This window comes from Chenopodium album, chromosome 2 (genome assembly GCF_948465745.1).
Source record: "Chenopodium album chromosome 2, dcCheAlbu1.1, whole genome shotgun sequence".
Lineage (NCBI taxonomy): Eukaryota > Viridiplantae > Streptophyta > Magnoliopsida > Caryophyllales > Amaranthaceae > Chenopodium > Chenopodium album.
The window spans coordinates 82150015-82164579 of NC_137835.1; the positions used below are offsets into that span (position 1 = coordinate 82150015).

The 14565-nt window shown below is 33.4% G+C and overlaps 1 protein-coding gene across 1 annotated transcript; it reads right to left on the reverse strand.

Moving 5' to 3' along the window:
* Nucleotides 1-1853: 1853 nt before the first annotated feature.
* On the reverse strand, nt 1854-7687 carry LOC145603587 (putative sodium/metabolite cotransporter BASS3, chloroplastic). The gene is made up of 5 exons (XM_081659520.1): nt 6919-7687; nt 4323-4418; nt 3901-4207; nt 3563-3810; nt 1854-2674 (listed from the first exon to the last, which is right to left on the reverse strand). The coding sequence occupies exons 1-5, from the start codon at nt 7371-7373 to the stop codon at nt 2434-2436; spliced, it is 1347 nt and encodes a 448-aa protein (XP_081515646.1). The 5' UTR covers nt 7374-7687; the 3' UTR covers nt 1854-2433.
* Nucleotides 7688-14565: the final 6878 nt, after the last annotated feature.

Below are 14565 nucleotides of genomic sequence, written 5' to 3' on the forward strand. Positions count from 1 at the left end.
ATCATTATTACATTATAAATTGAAGGCTCTAGAGATTCAATCTTTTATTGTACATACAATCCTTTCTTCAATTGTAAGTAAATTCACACAACCTACTTTTAATTACTATACAGTCTTATCGTTATTAAACATACCTTTATAAACAACACAAACCCTACACGGATCAAACACGACATCAATGAATCACACATAAATAACACCCATCTAAACCATCAACTAACTCCTATAGTACTCATCTCATCAAAATTGAAGAAAAAGGTAGAAAACAAAGCACAAGTACTAGATAATAATGATTTGAAGCATGCACATGAGCAAACTTATTCGAGTAAACGAAGTGAATACAAGAAGACAAGAAGTGGGACAATTCATAATTTAGTAGACGTCCCACAAAATGTTTAAATCTTTGGAAATTTCATTGGGGTTAAAAGACACATTGATTTTGTAGGGCATATAAAATATATAATCATCGCTTTCTAAAATAAACAAGCACACCTTTCTAGGACATTTAGAAAGGCAAATGTCATTCATTATGACAACCACCATCCTTGTTATTTTCGTTATAATATAATGGCGTAGCATCACTTAACACCATACTACGTAAGAACATTATAAACTAGCTTTAGTGATTGGGAATATTGGATAAATTACTTCCAACAAAAAGTGATTGAATTAATCATCTATGTTCTTTATATTTATTATTTTTAATGTAAACTTTTTTAAATATAAAATAATAAGATGAATATTTCTCTAACGGGGTATTCTATCACGTAACAAGGAAGAAGAGAGTACGTTGAATTTGATTTTAGCATGCCTTTGATTGATTTTGGCTTGGAATACAATGCTCTAGATCACATTACTCACATATAGCGTGTCAAATTCATTTGCGTAGATTTCTTCAACTTTATTTTTATGAGTATATACATACTCTGTTCCATAATAACTGACACATCATTTAATTTGGCACACATTATATGTCGATTAATCAATGCATCAGGTTTTTTTTTTCATGCATTAATTTGATCATTAACATATATATAATTAAACATTAATAAAACAGTTTTTAAAGGTTATACTACCTCCGTTTCTTATTATGTGCAACAAAGGGGTATTATTTGTGAGACATAAAATATTCCTTTGTTGCACATAATAAGAAACGGAGGTAGTATTAAATTCACATTAACATCCATTTAAAAACATATTACAGATACTAATTGTCTTTCATTTATTACTCAAGCTACAGTCAAAGTTCATACGGAGTATATGAATTGAAAAAAGTCACAGTATATCTATTACAATGAAACAGAAAGAGTAAATAGTTAAACATGTTACATTGTTGATGCAAAATAGCTCAAGTACGAAATTCATCTTTCTCCCTTCTCCTCAAAAACACCTAGCCTCCAAAACAATTAGCTCTTGAAGTGCCATTAGAACATCAAATGATGTCACATAGATTTCATATGCTATACATCGATTGTATGGCTCTAAATCGTCACATAGAATTCATATGCTATATATCGATCGTATGGCTCTAAATCGTCAAGTTTCAACCTCGTAAGTGCAAGCTGCAGAGTGGTGCCATAGCTCGGAGCTAAGTTAGAAGCACCAGGGCTGGTTTTAACTTGAGTTTGAGTGCCTTGAAGCTGAGATGAGGCAGCTACTAGTTGCATACTCTCAAGGAATTTGGCTAGCTGCTCTTTTCCTAACATGCATGGTAAACGCATCACATCCTATTTGTGGTATAGCCAACAGCTTCCCAATTTTCATGCATTCTTGTTCTTCCCCAAGGCTTTGAAATTAATAGTAGCCACTTCTGTTAACTTTACTATATTTCGCAAGTAATTCTCAAAAGTCGAAAGAAAACACCGCAACAGTGAACGGCAAAGGCAAGTAAACTCGTAATATGACCATAGACCAAAATTTTCTGGGTTCTAGCTTTGTAGCTACAAGCAAAATCCCTAATAAGAGGAACACGAAAAGACGGAAACTAGATGAACTTACGTGGTAATCACTAGAGGATTACAAAGACAGGTTTTATTTAATCACCCTGACTTTATTTCTTCTTACATTTTGCTTTGGGGAAGGGGGGATTTGGGACATTTTATAATTCCTGCTTCACTACACGTATAACTACAAACATTTTTTGATCTATACAAACTATCTAGCACATTTATTAACTATACATCCCCGAACATAGAGAAATAAAGACGTTAACACCAACGATGTGGACTAGCTTGACATACCAAAACACGTTATAGAAGTCTTTGGCATTGGATTTAGGGAACTTCCATAGCCTTGCACTATATGTGCACATTATAGCAGTCAAAGTGCTGTTTGCTTCACCTTTTAGCCGCTATCAGAAAACATAATCAGCTGAAGATTTGAATCATGCTTGTTTCAGGCTTATGAACATTGGTAAACTTCGCTAATATAGCATCAAGAAGCCTTAACCTTTGACTCAAACCAGGGAGTGATTGAGCTTTGTAGGCCTCTGATCCGTAGGCCATTGCCCCAAAAGGAGGCAAGGCTAAGACCCATGATAGCCATAGCAACTACAGAACACGCAGATGGAACGGCTTGACTACTACCAAGAAACTGGGTAGCAAGAAGCCCAGCTAGGGTCGAACTTTGCATCCCCGTACACAATGAGATTGTCCTGGAAACTTCTTCCTCTTGCCTGCAAATTTTCAGCCATGTATTTGTTTATTCAGGTCTAAATAGCACCAAAACATTTAGCTAATCACTACAAAGTTTGAAAGTAGATTAACTCAATGGATGAGAAAATATATCAAGTTTCAGGATACAAATGAGGATATTAAAAATTGCCATAAACCCATAAGAAGTGAATCAATCAATACATTCAGCAACAATCCATTGATGATATTAACTACCACAAAGCAAAATCTCAAAGAAAGTACGTAAAGATCTAGCAAGCATAAGTTTAATCTAATCAGTTATTTGCACTATAAATAGGATTTCTCAGTTTAAGAATTGCATATCTATGAGCTTTCTTTGAGTTTTCAAACTAATTAAATCATTACGGGTTCGTTCTGCAACTGATAGGTTGAGGGGGGAAACACATAACGCATAGAAACTATTCTTTGATGTATTCATTTGTCTGTCCCTCTGACCAATAATTGATAAGCAAATTGTTATTACTCGGAAATATTCAAATAACATAAAATACCCATGTGCAATGTTTGGATGCTCTGATGTAGATATGAAGACTTCATTTTGAGCCATAAAAGTAGTGCACTGCATAAAAACAGCTGAATTTGACAATTATTGGACATGTATACGTGTCAAACAATATATGCTGCATCAAATCGACAGTGTCAATCAGGCTAGAAATGACAGAAAACTCACCCGCATTTTCTATTAAAGATCTAAACACATAGGCACAACATAGTAGAATTACTAATTGTTAAAATTACACAATCAATGACAATAGTGCAGGGGTTGGCATGTACATATCATTACAACACAGGCAAAGTACTGTTTATAACTCTACTAATTAACCAAATATTAGGCAAGCAGAAGAATAAGATTTTTTATATTTAATTACCTCAGATTCGGTAGTTTGGAGAGCCAATATCCTAATGTGAAAGCCGCAGCATGAAATGCCAACACTGGGGCAATCAAACGAAAACCTTCAGCAGAAAGAATCCGACTACGATTTATTGCTAGGGGACTACCAATACACAATGAAGTGCAGGCCATAGCTACAATGGGCATCACTGGTTGAAGGCGGTTGACAATTGCTTTGGCATAGGTATTCAGCAATAGACCAAGACTGATAGGGACAAGAACTACCTAAGAAAAAGCACAAGTCTAAAATCAAGTTAATTGAGTAATACACATACCCAATTATAGCATGAACCTTTTCTATGGAAAACTCAGTACCTGCAGTATAGACTTAGACATAGCAACAGGATCAACAGGAACAACAGACCCAATAAGAAGGCGGGTCAAAAGAGGGGTAAAGATAACTGATGCAATGGTTGAGGAGCTAGTCAACAAAATGCTCAATGCTACGTCTCCTTTGCTCAAGAAGGTGGCATAGCTAGATAGTTGAGCACCTGAAACACAGGCTGTGAGGACAAAGCCTGCATAGAACATAGGTGACACCCCAAATGCTTGAGCAATCAATACACCAAGGACTGGTTTTACCACGTATTGGGACAAAAACCCAAGAGTAAGAGGCAAAGGCCTGCAGGTATAGAAACTCGACTGTATAAGGTATAGAAACTCGACTGTATAAGTAAGGCTTTCAATAGTAGAGAATATGAGGCCAATAGGCTATGGGCGGTATTTCAAGTACCTACCTCTGAAAAGCAAGAGCAAAGTCATCTATGGATAATCTTATTCCAATAGACAGCATGATCCCACCAAGTGCAGGGGCGTATAATTCTTTTGATACCCTGCATAAAATAGAAGAACTGTTTTATCAGGATTGTACAGCAATAAGTTTTTAGCCTAAACAAGGCCTAGTTCCATTTTTTCTCACACAAAGCCTAAGCAATAATCTGCTCTTCATCAAAGACTGAATGCCCTCTTTCTAGTTCAGGACAATGCAACAATCACAAATGCAAAAGCCAATGAACAGCCACCATGTGGTCTGATCACCTACACCGGACAAGCAAGAGAAACCTTGAACGGAAAGGCTAGTGGAGCAATGCAAGGGCAGGATAGCAGCCAAATGAAACACTACAGGACAAATGATTAGGTGGGATCCTTTTTGACAGCCATTGGCTGAGTGTGTACATATAAAAGGGGGAGAAGGATAAGACTAGGTAGTTGATTATTGTGTAAGGAAATATTGGAGATTTGTGGCCTCAAGCCACCCTCAGAGATTGGTAGCCTGAAGCTACTTGTAAGAAAGTTCCGTTTGAATCAAAATCCTATCTTTCTTCTTTTAAATTGCTTTCTCTTTAAATCACATGTCAACTAGCTATTTAGTAGATTAGTAGATCGTTACAGACAACCCCAGCTATTTCACCTTTTTTGCTGCTTACTTCTGTGATCAGATACCCTTTCTATAATACACTTTCATTTACTCTGTAACAATTTCCATCACTATGCCCTATTTCAATTTTTACCGATCATTGAAATGAGACATTTATTTTTTTTCGACCATAGGAAACTTTAATAGATAATTTTCAACTATGCTCAAACCCATTGGATTGATTCCTATGGATCTAGGAACATTATCAACCACTTAAAAGGCCTTTGTTAATGCACTTTGTTAAGCTAAGAAAGCTTTCATGTTTTTCTAAAATGTTCATAGATCACAAATTTACAAGCGAAGTTAGTTTTGGTTCACCTAATCACATTGATATCATATCATAACATATCAAATCAAAGGAACAATAGGACTCACAAATAAATTTTCAAAACAATAATAATTTACACATGTCCACTCTGTCCAGAATATTCCTGAAGCGCTTCAAGATGTCCTGCGAGCAATAGCTCTATGAGCCTTGCCCCTCGCATCTCAGGCAAACTTTCAAATAAAGTACAAATGGCATGAGTTTTTAGGTTGCATTTGGCCAGGAGAAAGATGCTTTCAACTAAAATTAAATTCCTGTTAAATTTTATTACGAAAGTCGAAATGAATTGACTTCCAAACTCTGAACATTACATTCAGAGAGAAAAGGGGAAAATATGTCATTCCTTAATTAAAGGGCATGCTTGGATTGAGGATAGTGTATTAAGGGTGTAATGGAAGATAAAAATAAGGATATTGGGCTGTAGGAGGGAGGAATGAGGAAATTAATACCCTTATTTTGGGGGTAATTGTAACCCACCACCACACTAAATTAATGTTACACTTCAACCCTTAAAATGAGGGTTATAGTTCCCCTTCCTTCTCTTCCTCGTTCAATTATTACTTATTAAATAATCTATCCTATAGACCACCATCTAATTTCACTATCATTCTCTCAAATTTTCTTTGTCACCCCCCTTAGCATACTATTCCCAATAAAAGCATGACCTAAAAGGGAAAGCCTTCTCCAATATTTAGAAGAACTACTTTTAACTCAAGACACTAATTTCACACCACTACACAGTATACAAACCAAACACATCCTTAAACTTGGAAGGAATTATGGAGTATAAAATTGTATAAAACTGCTTTTTTATTTTTCTTTAATGCACTCTGATATGGTAATAATAAGACTGGCCTAACTCATCCTTACACATGACCAAAGAACGTCAATACGTCATTATACGAGTTAAACTAATACCAAGTACCTAATATTCAGTAGGCAAAACATAATTGCTTACATGATCACATTATTATAGCAATTGTAGTACTTTTTAAGGCAGAACTGGCATGGAAAAACACAACTTAGAATAACTAGTCAACTATAGTACTCCCATATTTATTAATGCTATGTCACCAAAGAATTTCCCTCTTGACAGGTAAGGAATAACCTTTACAAATAAACTATATAAACTCTTAACAAAAAAACAATTAAGTACACAAAAATTATAAAATTCTCTAATGACATCATCTGTAACAACTAAAAGCAACATGCAAAGAAACCTAATCAAATCCCAGAAGAGATCCAAAGCATTCTAGAACTCACTAGATTTCACTATGTTACTAAAACAAACAAATGATATAAACGGGATTTGATTCTAGGATATCACCCCCAATACTCGTACTTTAATCAAGTTAGTTGGCATCCACACAAATCAACTACTAGTATATTCATTCCACCCAACAAAAATAGTAGGTCGTGTATACAACAAGTGCAACTAAGCCTGTTATATACAATACACCCGTTACATACAATTTTTACCACATTCTCATAAGTCATAACATATCAGTTATATTCATACAAAATAATTCTAAGTTTAGTAAAAAGAAAATACAATAAATTAAGAAATTGTGTTTTAGAATAGAGTATATACCAAGTAAAAGAGGCTGGTTGAGATAGGGCAACGACCGCGGTGGCAACAACCACAAATGGAAGAATTGCTGACAAATTCTGAGAACCACCACTTTTTGAATCATCACTTGATATGTGATTACTAGTATCATTACCAAATGATAACAAACAAACATTTCCTAATCTTCTATGCAATCCAACTCTCCCTCCAAATCCAATAAACGGCGTCGTTGAACACATATACACCGATAATCCGCCATTAAAACCACCATTATCACCCCTTTTATGCGAATTCTTTAAATACCCAGAAATCTTACTCCCTTTAACTGCCTTCCTTTTGATGTTTAGACATAAATTAGACAAATTTAGAGGTGAATTAGAAGAAATTGACAAAAAATTATTTGTGAGCTGGGGTTTTGATTGCAGAAACGAGAAAGCCGGAGCCAATGACAATGATAAAGATGGTGATATAGCCATTCAATTTCAGTAGCAAATTGCAAATTTTTAATAGAAATTTACAAATTTAGGAAGATTTATTTCTGGGTTGTATTGATTAGAGGGTTTTAATGGGGTTTGGACATTTCTTGGAAGAATAGTACTCCGAGTGTAGTAGTAATAGTCCACGACAGAGATGGCAGAGGAAAGAGAAAGGAGAGGGAAGATATGAGGTGTGAAAGAGAGCTTCGATTAAGAAAAGATGGAGGAGAGAGAAATTTGGTACGAAATATGATAATTGACAAATGTGTGTTTTCGTAATTTTTGTTGGCATTATAACTCTTCATTTTGGCACCTTGAATTGATTCGATACAATCAATTTCTATTTGTTTACTTTTCTGTTGGGAAGTTGGAAGTGTTTAATTTTTCTAGGACTTTGTCATGTTCACCAAGTGGAAGGTGGAAATGTTGGTGGTGTTTGGGCATTATTCATATGTCCTCTTGTTTTTAGCATCCGACTTCCGACCCTAACCAGACCTTAATACTCACGCTTTTTTTTTATACTCACGCTTTTTTTTCAATATTTGAAGATTAAATCGTTTGAAAGTGAGGGTGAAAAGTTAGGGATTTCCATCTTGAAAGTGTATTGAATGAGGAATGATGCCTTGAGTTAAGGTTGAAAGGTAAACTAAGCTTAGCTTGGTGCACAATACGCTAGATTGAGAAAGTGTCATTAAAATTTGTAAAATAACACAAAGTATTAATTATTGATTACATATTTAAATCATAAACTTGATCATATTCGAATTTGGTTTATATTTAGTTACAACAATCACCATAAGAGATTTGATTTGTGGTTTGTTGAGAAGGCAAGTTCAATCTTTCGTTTGTGCTAAGCATGTGCAAGCAACACAGAAATTGTGTGAATTCAATAGTATTCTAAGTTGGTGATTCTATTTAGAAACAATCACCTTTGAGCCTTGATAACAGTTCGTTAATAACAACAAAGTAGGAAGAATTTTATGAAACGAACAATAAACAGAAACAGAAAGTGAAATTTTTCTGAATACTAACATCTGTACATTTCAGACATTTATAACATTTGGCATGGGTTATTGGATTTTATTCCATATTAGGCCTTTTCCTACCTTGGTGATCAATTCAATAATTGCTTAATGAAAGGCCTATATGAGAAAACCCTTTCACAAATATAGACTTTGATTTTTGTTATGGGCTCACATAGTCCAACCTGATTCTAGCACAGCATTGATCAGCCCACTAAGAGGGTCATTAATCAAGCATGGTCAACCCAACTAGTACGGTTTTTAACCTGGACCAATCACTGAACCGGCCCAGTCGTACGGAGTAGTTTTCTTGTAACTATGTTGATTACCAACATACTTGTACATGTTTGGTATAGTATTTTTAAGTTGTGGAAATGAGATCAATTAAGCATTAATATCACTAATTGTTTGCTTACCAAGCTAAGCTTGGCCTAATAAGTAGGACTGTAGGAGAACATCTTTTAATCGGGATAATAGGTTTATTTCAATCCCCATTTGAGGAAGAGGATCTCCTTACCTCCTGGTCCTCAAATTGTTTAGCTCGCTAACTTTAGGTGGGTTGATTTGTATGGAAAACTGGCTTGGTAAGACCCATCTTACCAAAAAAAATTATCATCAATGATATTAGCATTACTCTTCCACCTTCCTACGCATTCCTTTTCTAGAACCATACTAAATATGAACTTACTCGGATTAGCATATTAATCACCTCCACTATTATGTCCATTAACGTTTCAATTTATCTCCCATCCTAAAACCACCTGAACTAGCATATTAATTAATCACCTTCACCACTATGTCCCGTAAAGTTTCAATTTATTTCACATCGATAACAAGAGAATAAGGGACATTTCTTTTAAAGGTTATCCTAGATCTTTTACAATGTTTTACCCCATAGGAAAATAAGTAGTACTCCTTGGTAATATAATTTGGTCTTTCTTATAAAAGGACTAGACAAAACTAGCAGAGGTGTCAAATCGGATACCCAGATGGAGTTTGGGTTGACCCACGATGGGTCGGGACGTTTGGGTCGGGTAATGATGGGTCATTTTAATCTTACAAACCAAATCAAATCGGGTTGAGCTTCATCAGATTCGGGTTAAAGTTGAGTTCAAGTATGGTCGGATACAAATCGAATTGGGTCGAGTCAAATTCAAGTCGAGTCATATCGAGTTAAGATGAACTCGGATCCGGATTTTATTGGGTTTATTTGGGTCAAAGTGAATTTATTTGACTTTGGATCGGGTTATTTCGAATTCGATTAGATCTTGGTTCAAATCACTTCAGTTCCGATTAAAATTTGAATGTGGTTGCTTCGATTATTAGCTCATTCTCAGTTATAATACTTTAGTTTTGGTTTTGGGTCGAATAATTTAAATTTGGGAAATTAGGAGCTGAAGTGATTAGAGCTGAACTGAACTGAACTGAAATTAATCTGAAGTGAACAGGCCCTAAGTTCAGATCGATTATATCATATAATTTTAGATAATTTTATACAAATTCATATTAGTTTAGATAAATTCACATTAGTTTAAATAAATTCAGATAAGTTCGAATAATTTCATATATATTAAGATGAATTAATATATGTTCAGATTATTTCATATAATTATGATATTTTCTTATAAATTCAAATAATTTCAGCTAACTTCAATAAATTCAGATAGTTTCAAATTGATACAGAGTATGAATTTAGATAAATTTAGATACGTTTATATAAATTCAAATAAATTTAGAATTGTTTTATATAAATTTAGAAGTTCAATTAAGCTGAAATAAATACATATTCGTCAAAATCAGGTGAATATAACACACCAAATTACATTAATATATTATACATATATATTTATATTATAAATTTCAAATTTTATACATTGGAAGTATATTTTATGGTATATAATGATAATATTGGATTTTTTGACTTTAGAGTGCTAAAATCATTGATTAATTCACTAATATATCGATCAATGTACTATTCCTATAATGTTGACTCGATTCAAACATATTCTTATTGCTTTGCGTTACTTTTGTGGTATCTCAATTGTTACTATTCATTTGTTTATTTATTCTTTTACCATTTCATTATAGTACTCCGTATCAATTAATCAATTATCATTTTTTTCTATGACTCCCTTCTTTGTTCTCTCTACAAATACTATAATTCACAACTTGAATGTTGACTTAAGAAAGACTTCATCAAACAACGTAACTCAAATGTAAGGATATATGATTCTAAGGTTGAGCCATCAACCATTCTCTACCACAAATGTATAGTGGTAAAGAATTTGATTTCAAGATAGAACAAAAAGTTATATATGTTTAAAAGCAAGCTGGGTTTAATTGAATTATGAGTAATTTCGTGTCGATTTTAACTGGGTCATAGGAAGTTTTAAATCGGATAATTAAAGATCGGGTAAAAAGTGGTATTTTTTCGGGTCTAAATGGTTACAGGTAGATTTCATTTCGGGCTAGATCGAATTCAGATCTTATATTATCGGGTCTTATTGGTTTCGATTTTAATATGAGTCGATTTCAAATTGGGTTTGGATCATAAATTACCAGGTGGAGTCGGTTTCGAGATAACGTCGAGTCGACTCCAGATCGAATTCGGATAAAATATATCCGGGTCCAACCAGTTCGAAAACAGTTCAGTTTCAAGTAAACATTTCGGGTCGGGTAAGTTTTTGACACCCCTAGGCAAAAGTGAGTAAAATGGTTTGTTAAAATGGAGCCTTTTGTTCAAAAGGAAAACTAGAGATTCCCATGTACTCGGGTAGAGTTAAATTACAAGATTTTAAAGCTAGATTTGGAATTGTGGGAAGAGAAATACTGGCAACATACTCCCTCCGTTTTTTTTATATGCATCACTTGCCTTTTTTGGGTGTTTTTTTTTATATGCATCACTTCTATATTTGGTAAAGTTATACCGTATTTTATTATTTCTCTCTCTTACTTTAAACCCCACTCAAATTATTTTATCATTTCTCTCTCTTCTATGTCCCCACTTAAATAATAAAATATCTATTCTCTCTCACATACTTTCTCTTTCATGGTCCATCATATTTTTATTATAATAATTTATTCACCTACTCACAATATTATATTTATCTCCTAAAACTATGTGCATTCTCAAGTGATGCATATAAAAAAAAAACGGAGGGAGTACTTGTAACAATGATCAAAGTAAAAAAGAAAGGTGGTCCATGAAGCGTGATAGAAGCTAAAGAACCACCTATTTGAAAATGCAAATATGGCTAAGCCAAAACCTAATTATGAAAAAGAAGCTAAAGAACCACCTATTTGAAAATGCAAATATGGCTAAGCCAAAACCTAATTATGAAAAAGAATCTTATTGTACTAAATTATAGGTCATGCATCATACTAGATTGAATTTGCATGAGATTGATTAGGTCACATCTTTTGTTTATTTCAACTATTGCTCTTTGAAAAAGGATTTTGGTATTACATATTCTACTCTTTCCTCTTTTTAGGGATTTTTCTTTTTAATAACTCTTCCGTTTTCAAAAAATTACCCCCAAAGAGGTATTCTTAAGTGGTTGGCCGGTGATTTTAACAGGTAGATTGATTATAGAGTGAAACATTTAATGAATTAATAGGTTATTGGGTATGGCTAGTACGGAGTAGAATCCTAAATGTTTTTCTAATACAAGACGTAAAATTCATCTTTAAAATCATAAAACAACATAAAAGTCATCACACTTATTAACTCTTACCAGATTTTCAAGTGGAGATATTCTCAAGTCACCTAGAGTAACTAGTTCAGCTAGCTAAGAGGCCTAAGAGGCTAAGACTAGTATCCATAGTTGCAATCAGCAAACAGTATGGCATTACCTTTAGAAAAATTTAACTCTTACACAAATTAAAGTGAAGATCAAAGTCATCAAACTTTCCAATCATTTGCTAAAAGTTCAACTTTGATTATTTAGACCCAAAAAAAGCTCATAGATTAGAGAATCAAAAAACAAGAGTCAATAGCTTTTTTACTACAATTGACAAAGCAGCTTTTTCAATCAACCAACCACTCTTACAAGCAGCTTAGCTCTATATATATTGCAACACAACCACTCACAAATCCTCTCTTCTTCATCTCTAACCGTTGACTCTATCCCATCAACGGCTAATATTTCATGTACGTATCAACCATTATTGTCAAAGCTACATCAACATCACCTATCTTCATGGCACATGCAAAATGCTTCACCTAATTAGGAATTCCTACTTCAATTTTGCTGGTACACATCACTATTGATCCAACAACATTATCGGTTTCTTGTAACACATGAGAGAAAAGAAAAAACATTAAAAGACGATTTTAGATATGCCGCAAATAATTAATGACTTTACACTATCACTAAGAACAGGCTAAAGTGGCTCATGCTCGTAAGAAAATTTCATTAGTAAATACAAATGGTTACAATGTCAATAAAAATTACTCCGTAGTTTTTTATTTATTCGAGTAGTCGAGTCTAATTATAAATTGCTTGTGAAGGATAAATAAGATAATTCAGTTTGTGATGTTTACATATCATTATATTTGATGTCACCTAAAGTGAAACCACTAATTTACGCATTACTCTTGGATGATCATTTACGGCACCAACATAGTAAATATGTGTGGTTATGCTATCAATGCTAGGTAAAGTTTGTACATGATTAGAGAAATAAATATTTGATTAGCAGTATATTAGGTAAAGTTGTAGTACGAAGGATACCTACGGTAACCTACCCTATAAATATAATAATACAAGTAGATACTTTGCAAAATGCAACAGAACAAACCTTTCTTTTTTTTCCTTTATTTTTTTTTAAGTGTTGAAAGAATGATAATAGCCCACTGATAATGATGTCCAGATCAAAAAGAGCGCTAATTAATCTTTCCTTCAACAACCTCCATTTAGATGAAAACGACATTAATAATTTAATATAATAGTAATTCATCATAATCAATTATTTATTAATACGGAGTATTTATTTTTATATGTACAAAAAATATAAGTATATATAATAATAATAATAATAATAATAATAATAATAATAATAATAATAATAATAATAATAATAATAATTTTATTTTTTTTAAAAGTTCCAAGTTTGTAACATATTTCTTGTCTTGTTGAGAAAACATTCAAAATCCCATGTGAAGTGCATAAGCCCACATTAAGTAATTGGGTCCAGTCGTCGAAGCTGCATATCCTAGATTTTGTCCCCAACTCTGAGTCACATATTTTTTAAAATAAAATATTTTAAAAAATCTTATTGCCAAGTACTACCTTCGATTTTTTTAGTTGTAACTTTAGAGATTATTTGAGTAATAAGTTATACTCGTAATTAATATAAGACTAATAAGATAAGTGAAATTCAGTTAAAATGTACACATTTTCAAATTACTAAAATAATAATACTCGTAACGACTATTACTAATAAGCGTAGAAAGCACCTTTTATCTCACCATACAAAACAAGGAAGAGGGAAATAGGCAAAGTTTTGTTGTACTAGGTAACTCAAAAACGTTGTAAAGTGGAGACTTACTATTTCCCAAAATGGAAGGGTGAGAAAAGGGGGGCCTGGCTGCTTGTTTGAAAGGGCATACCGCATAAGGCAGATTAGATCCCCCTTCTCTTCTTTGTGCTTATCATATAAGGAAGATAAGCACAAAGCCAGCTATGCATTAATTGACAACTTGACAACTTCCCATACAATACCATTGCTTCCATTTATAAGGAATCTTCATTAATTACGGAGAATCGTCTCTATTTATGGAGCGATAGTGTTACCCCTTTAACACCACGCCTGATCAAATTCCGACTACATCATTTGTTATTATGTTTGTTTAGCTACAAGTTACAATGATTGTCTTCAAAAGAATAACAATTGTATAATCATTTACTTTGTAGATAAATAATGCTTAACAATCTAGTTGGAGTAAACAAGGTGCGGAATATAATACCGAGTAGTATCACAACAAATTGTACAGAAGATTACAGGTAGATGGAATAAAGTTCAAGCCATCCAAAATACAGCAAGAGAACAAGTGGGACAGAGGAACAAAGCAACAAAAGAATTCAAGCTTATCAACTATACCAAGTTATAGTAGAAAATTTTGATATGTTTTCTAGAGAAATTTCGTGCCTACTATCCTAAACATATAT

Bases quoted from the DNA above. Each gene is read 5' to 3' on its own strand.
- LOC145603587 (XM_081659520.1), bottom strand. From the start codon at position 7,373: ATGGCTATATCACCATCTTTATCATTGTCATTGGCTCCGGCTTTCTCG. The intron at 4,419-6,918 runs GTATATACTCTA...TATTTTATGCAG, and splicing joins CAACCAGCCTCTTTTACTTG to GGTATCAAAAGAATTATACG. The intron at 4,208-4,322 runs GTAGGTACTTGA...CTATACCTGCAG, and splicing joins TTTGCTCTTGCTTTTCAGAG to GCCTTTGCCTCTTACTCTTG.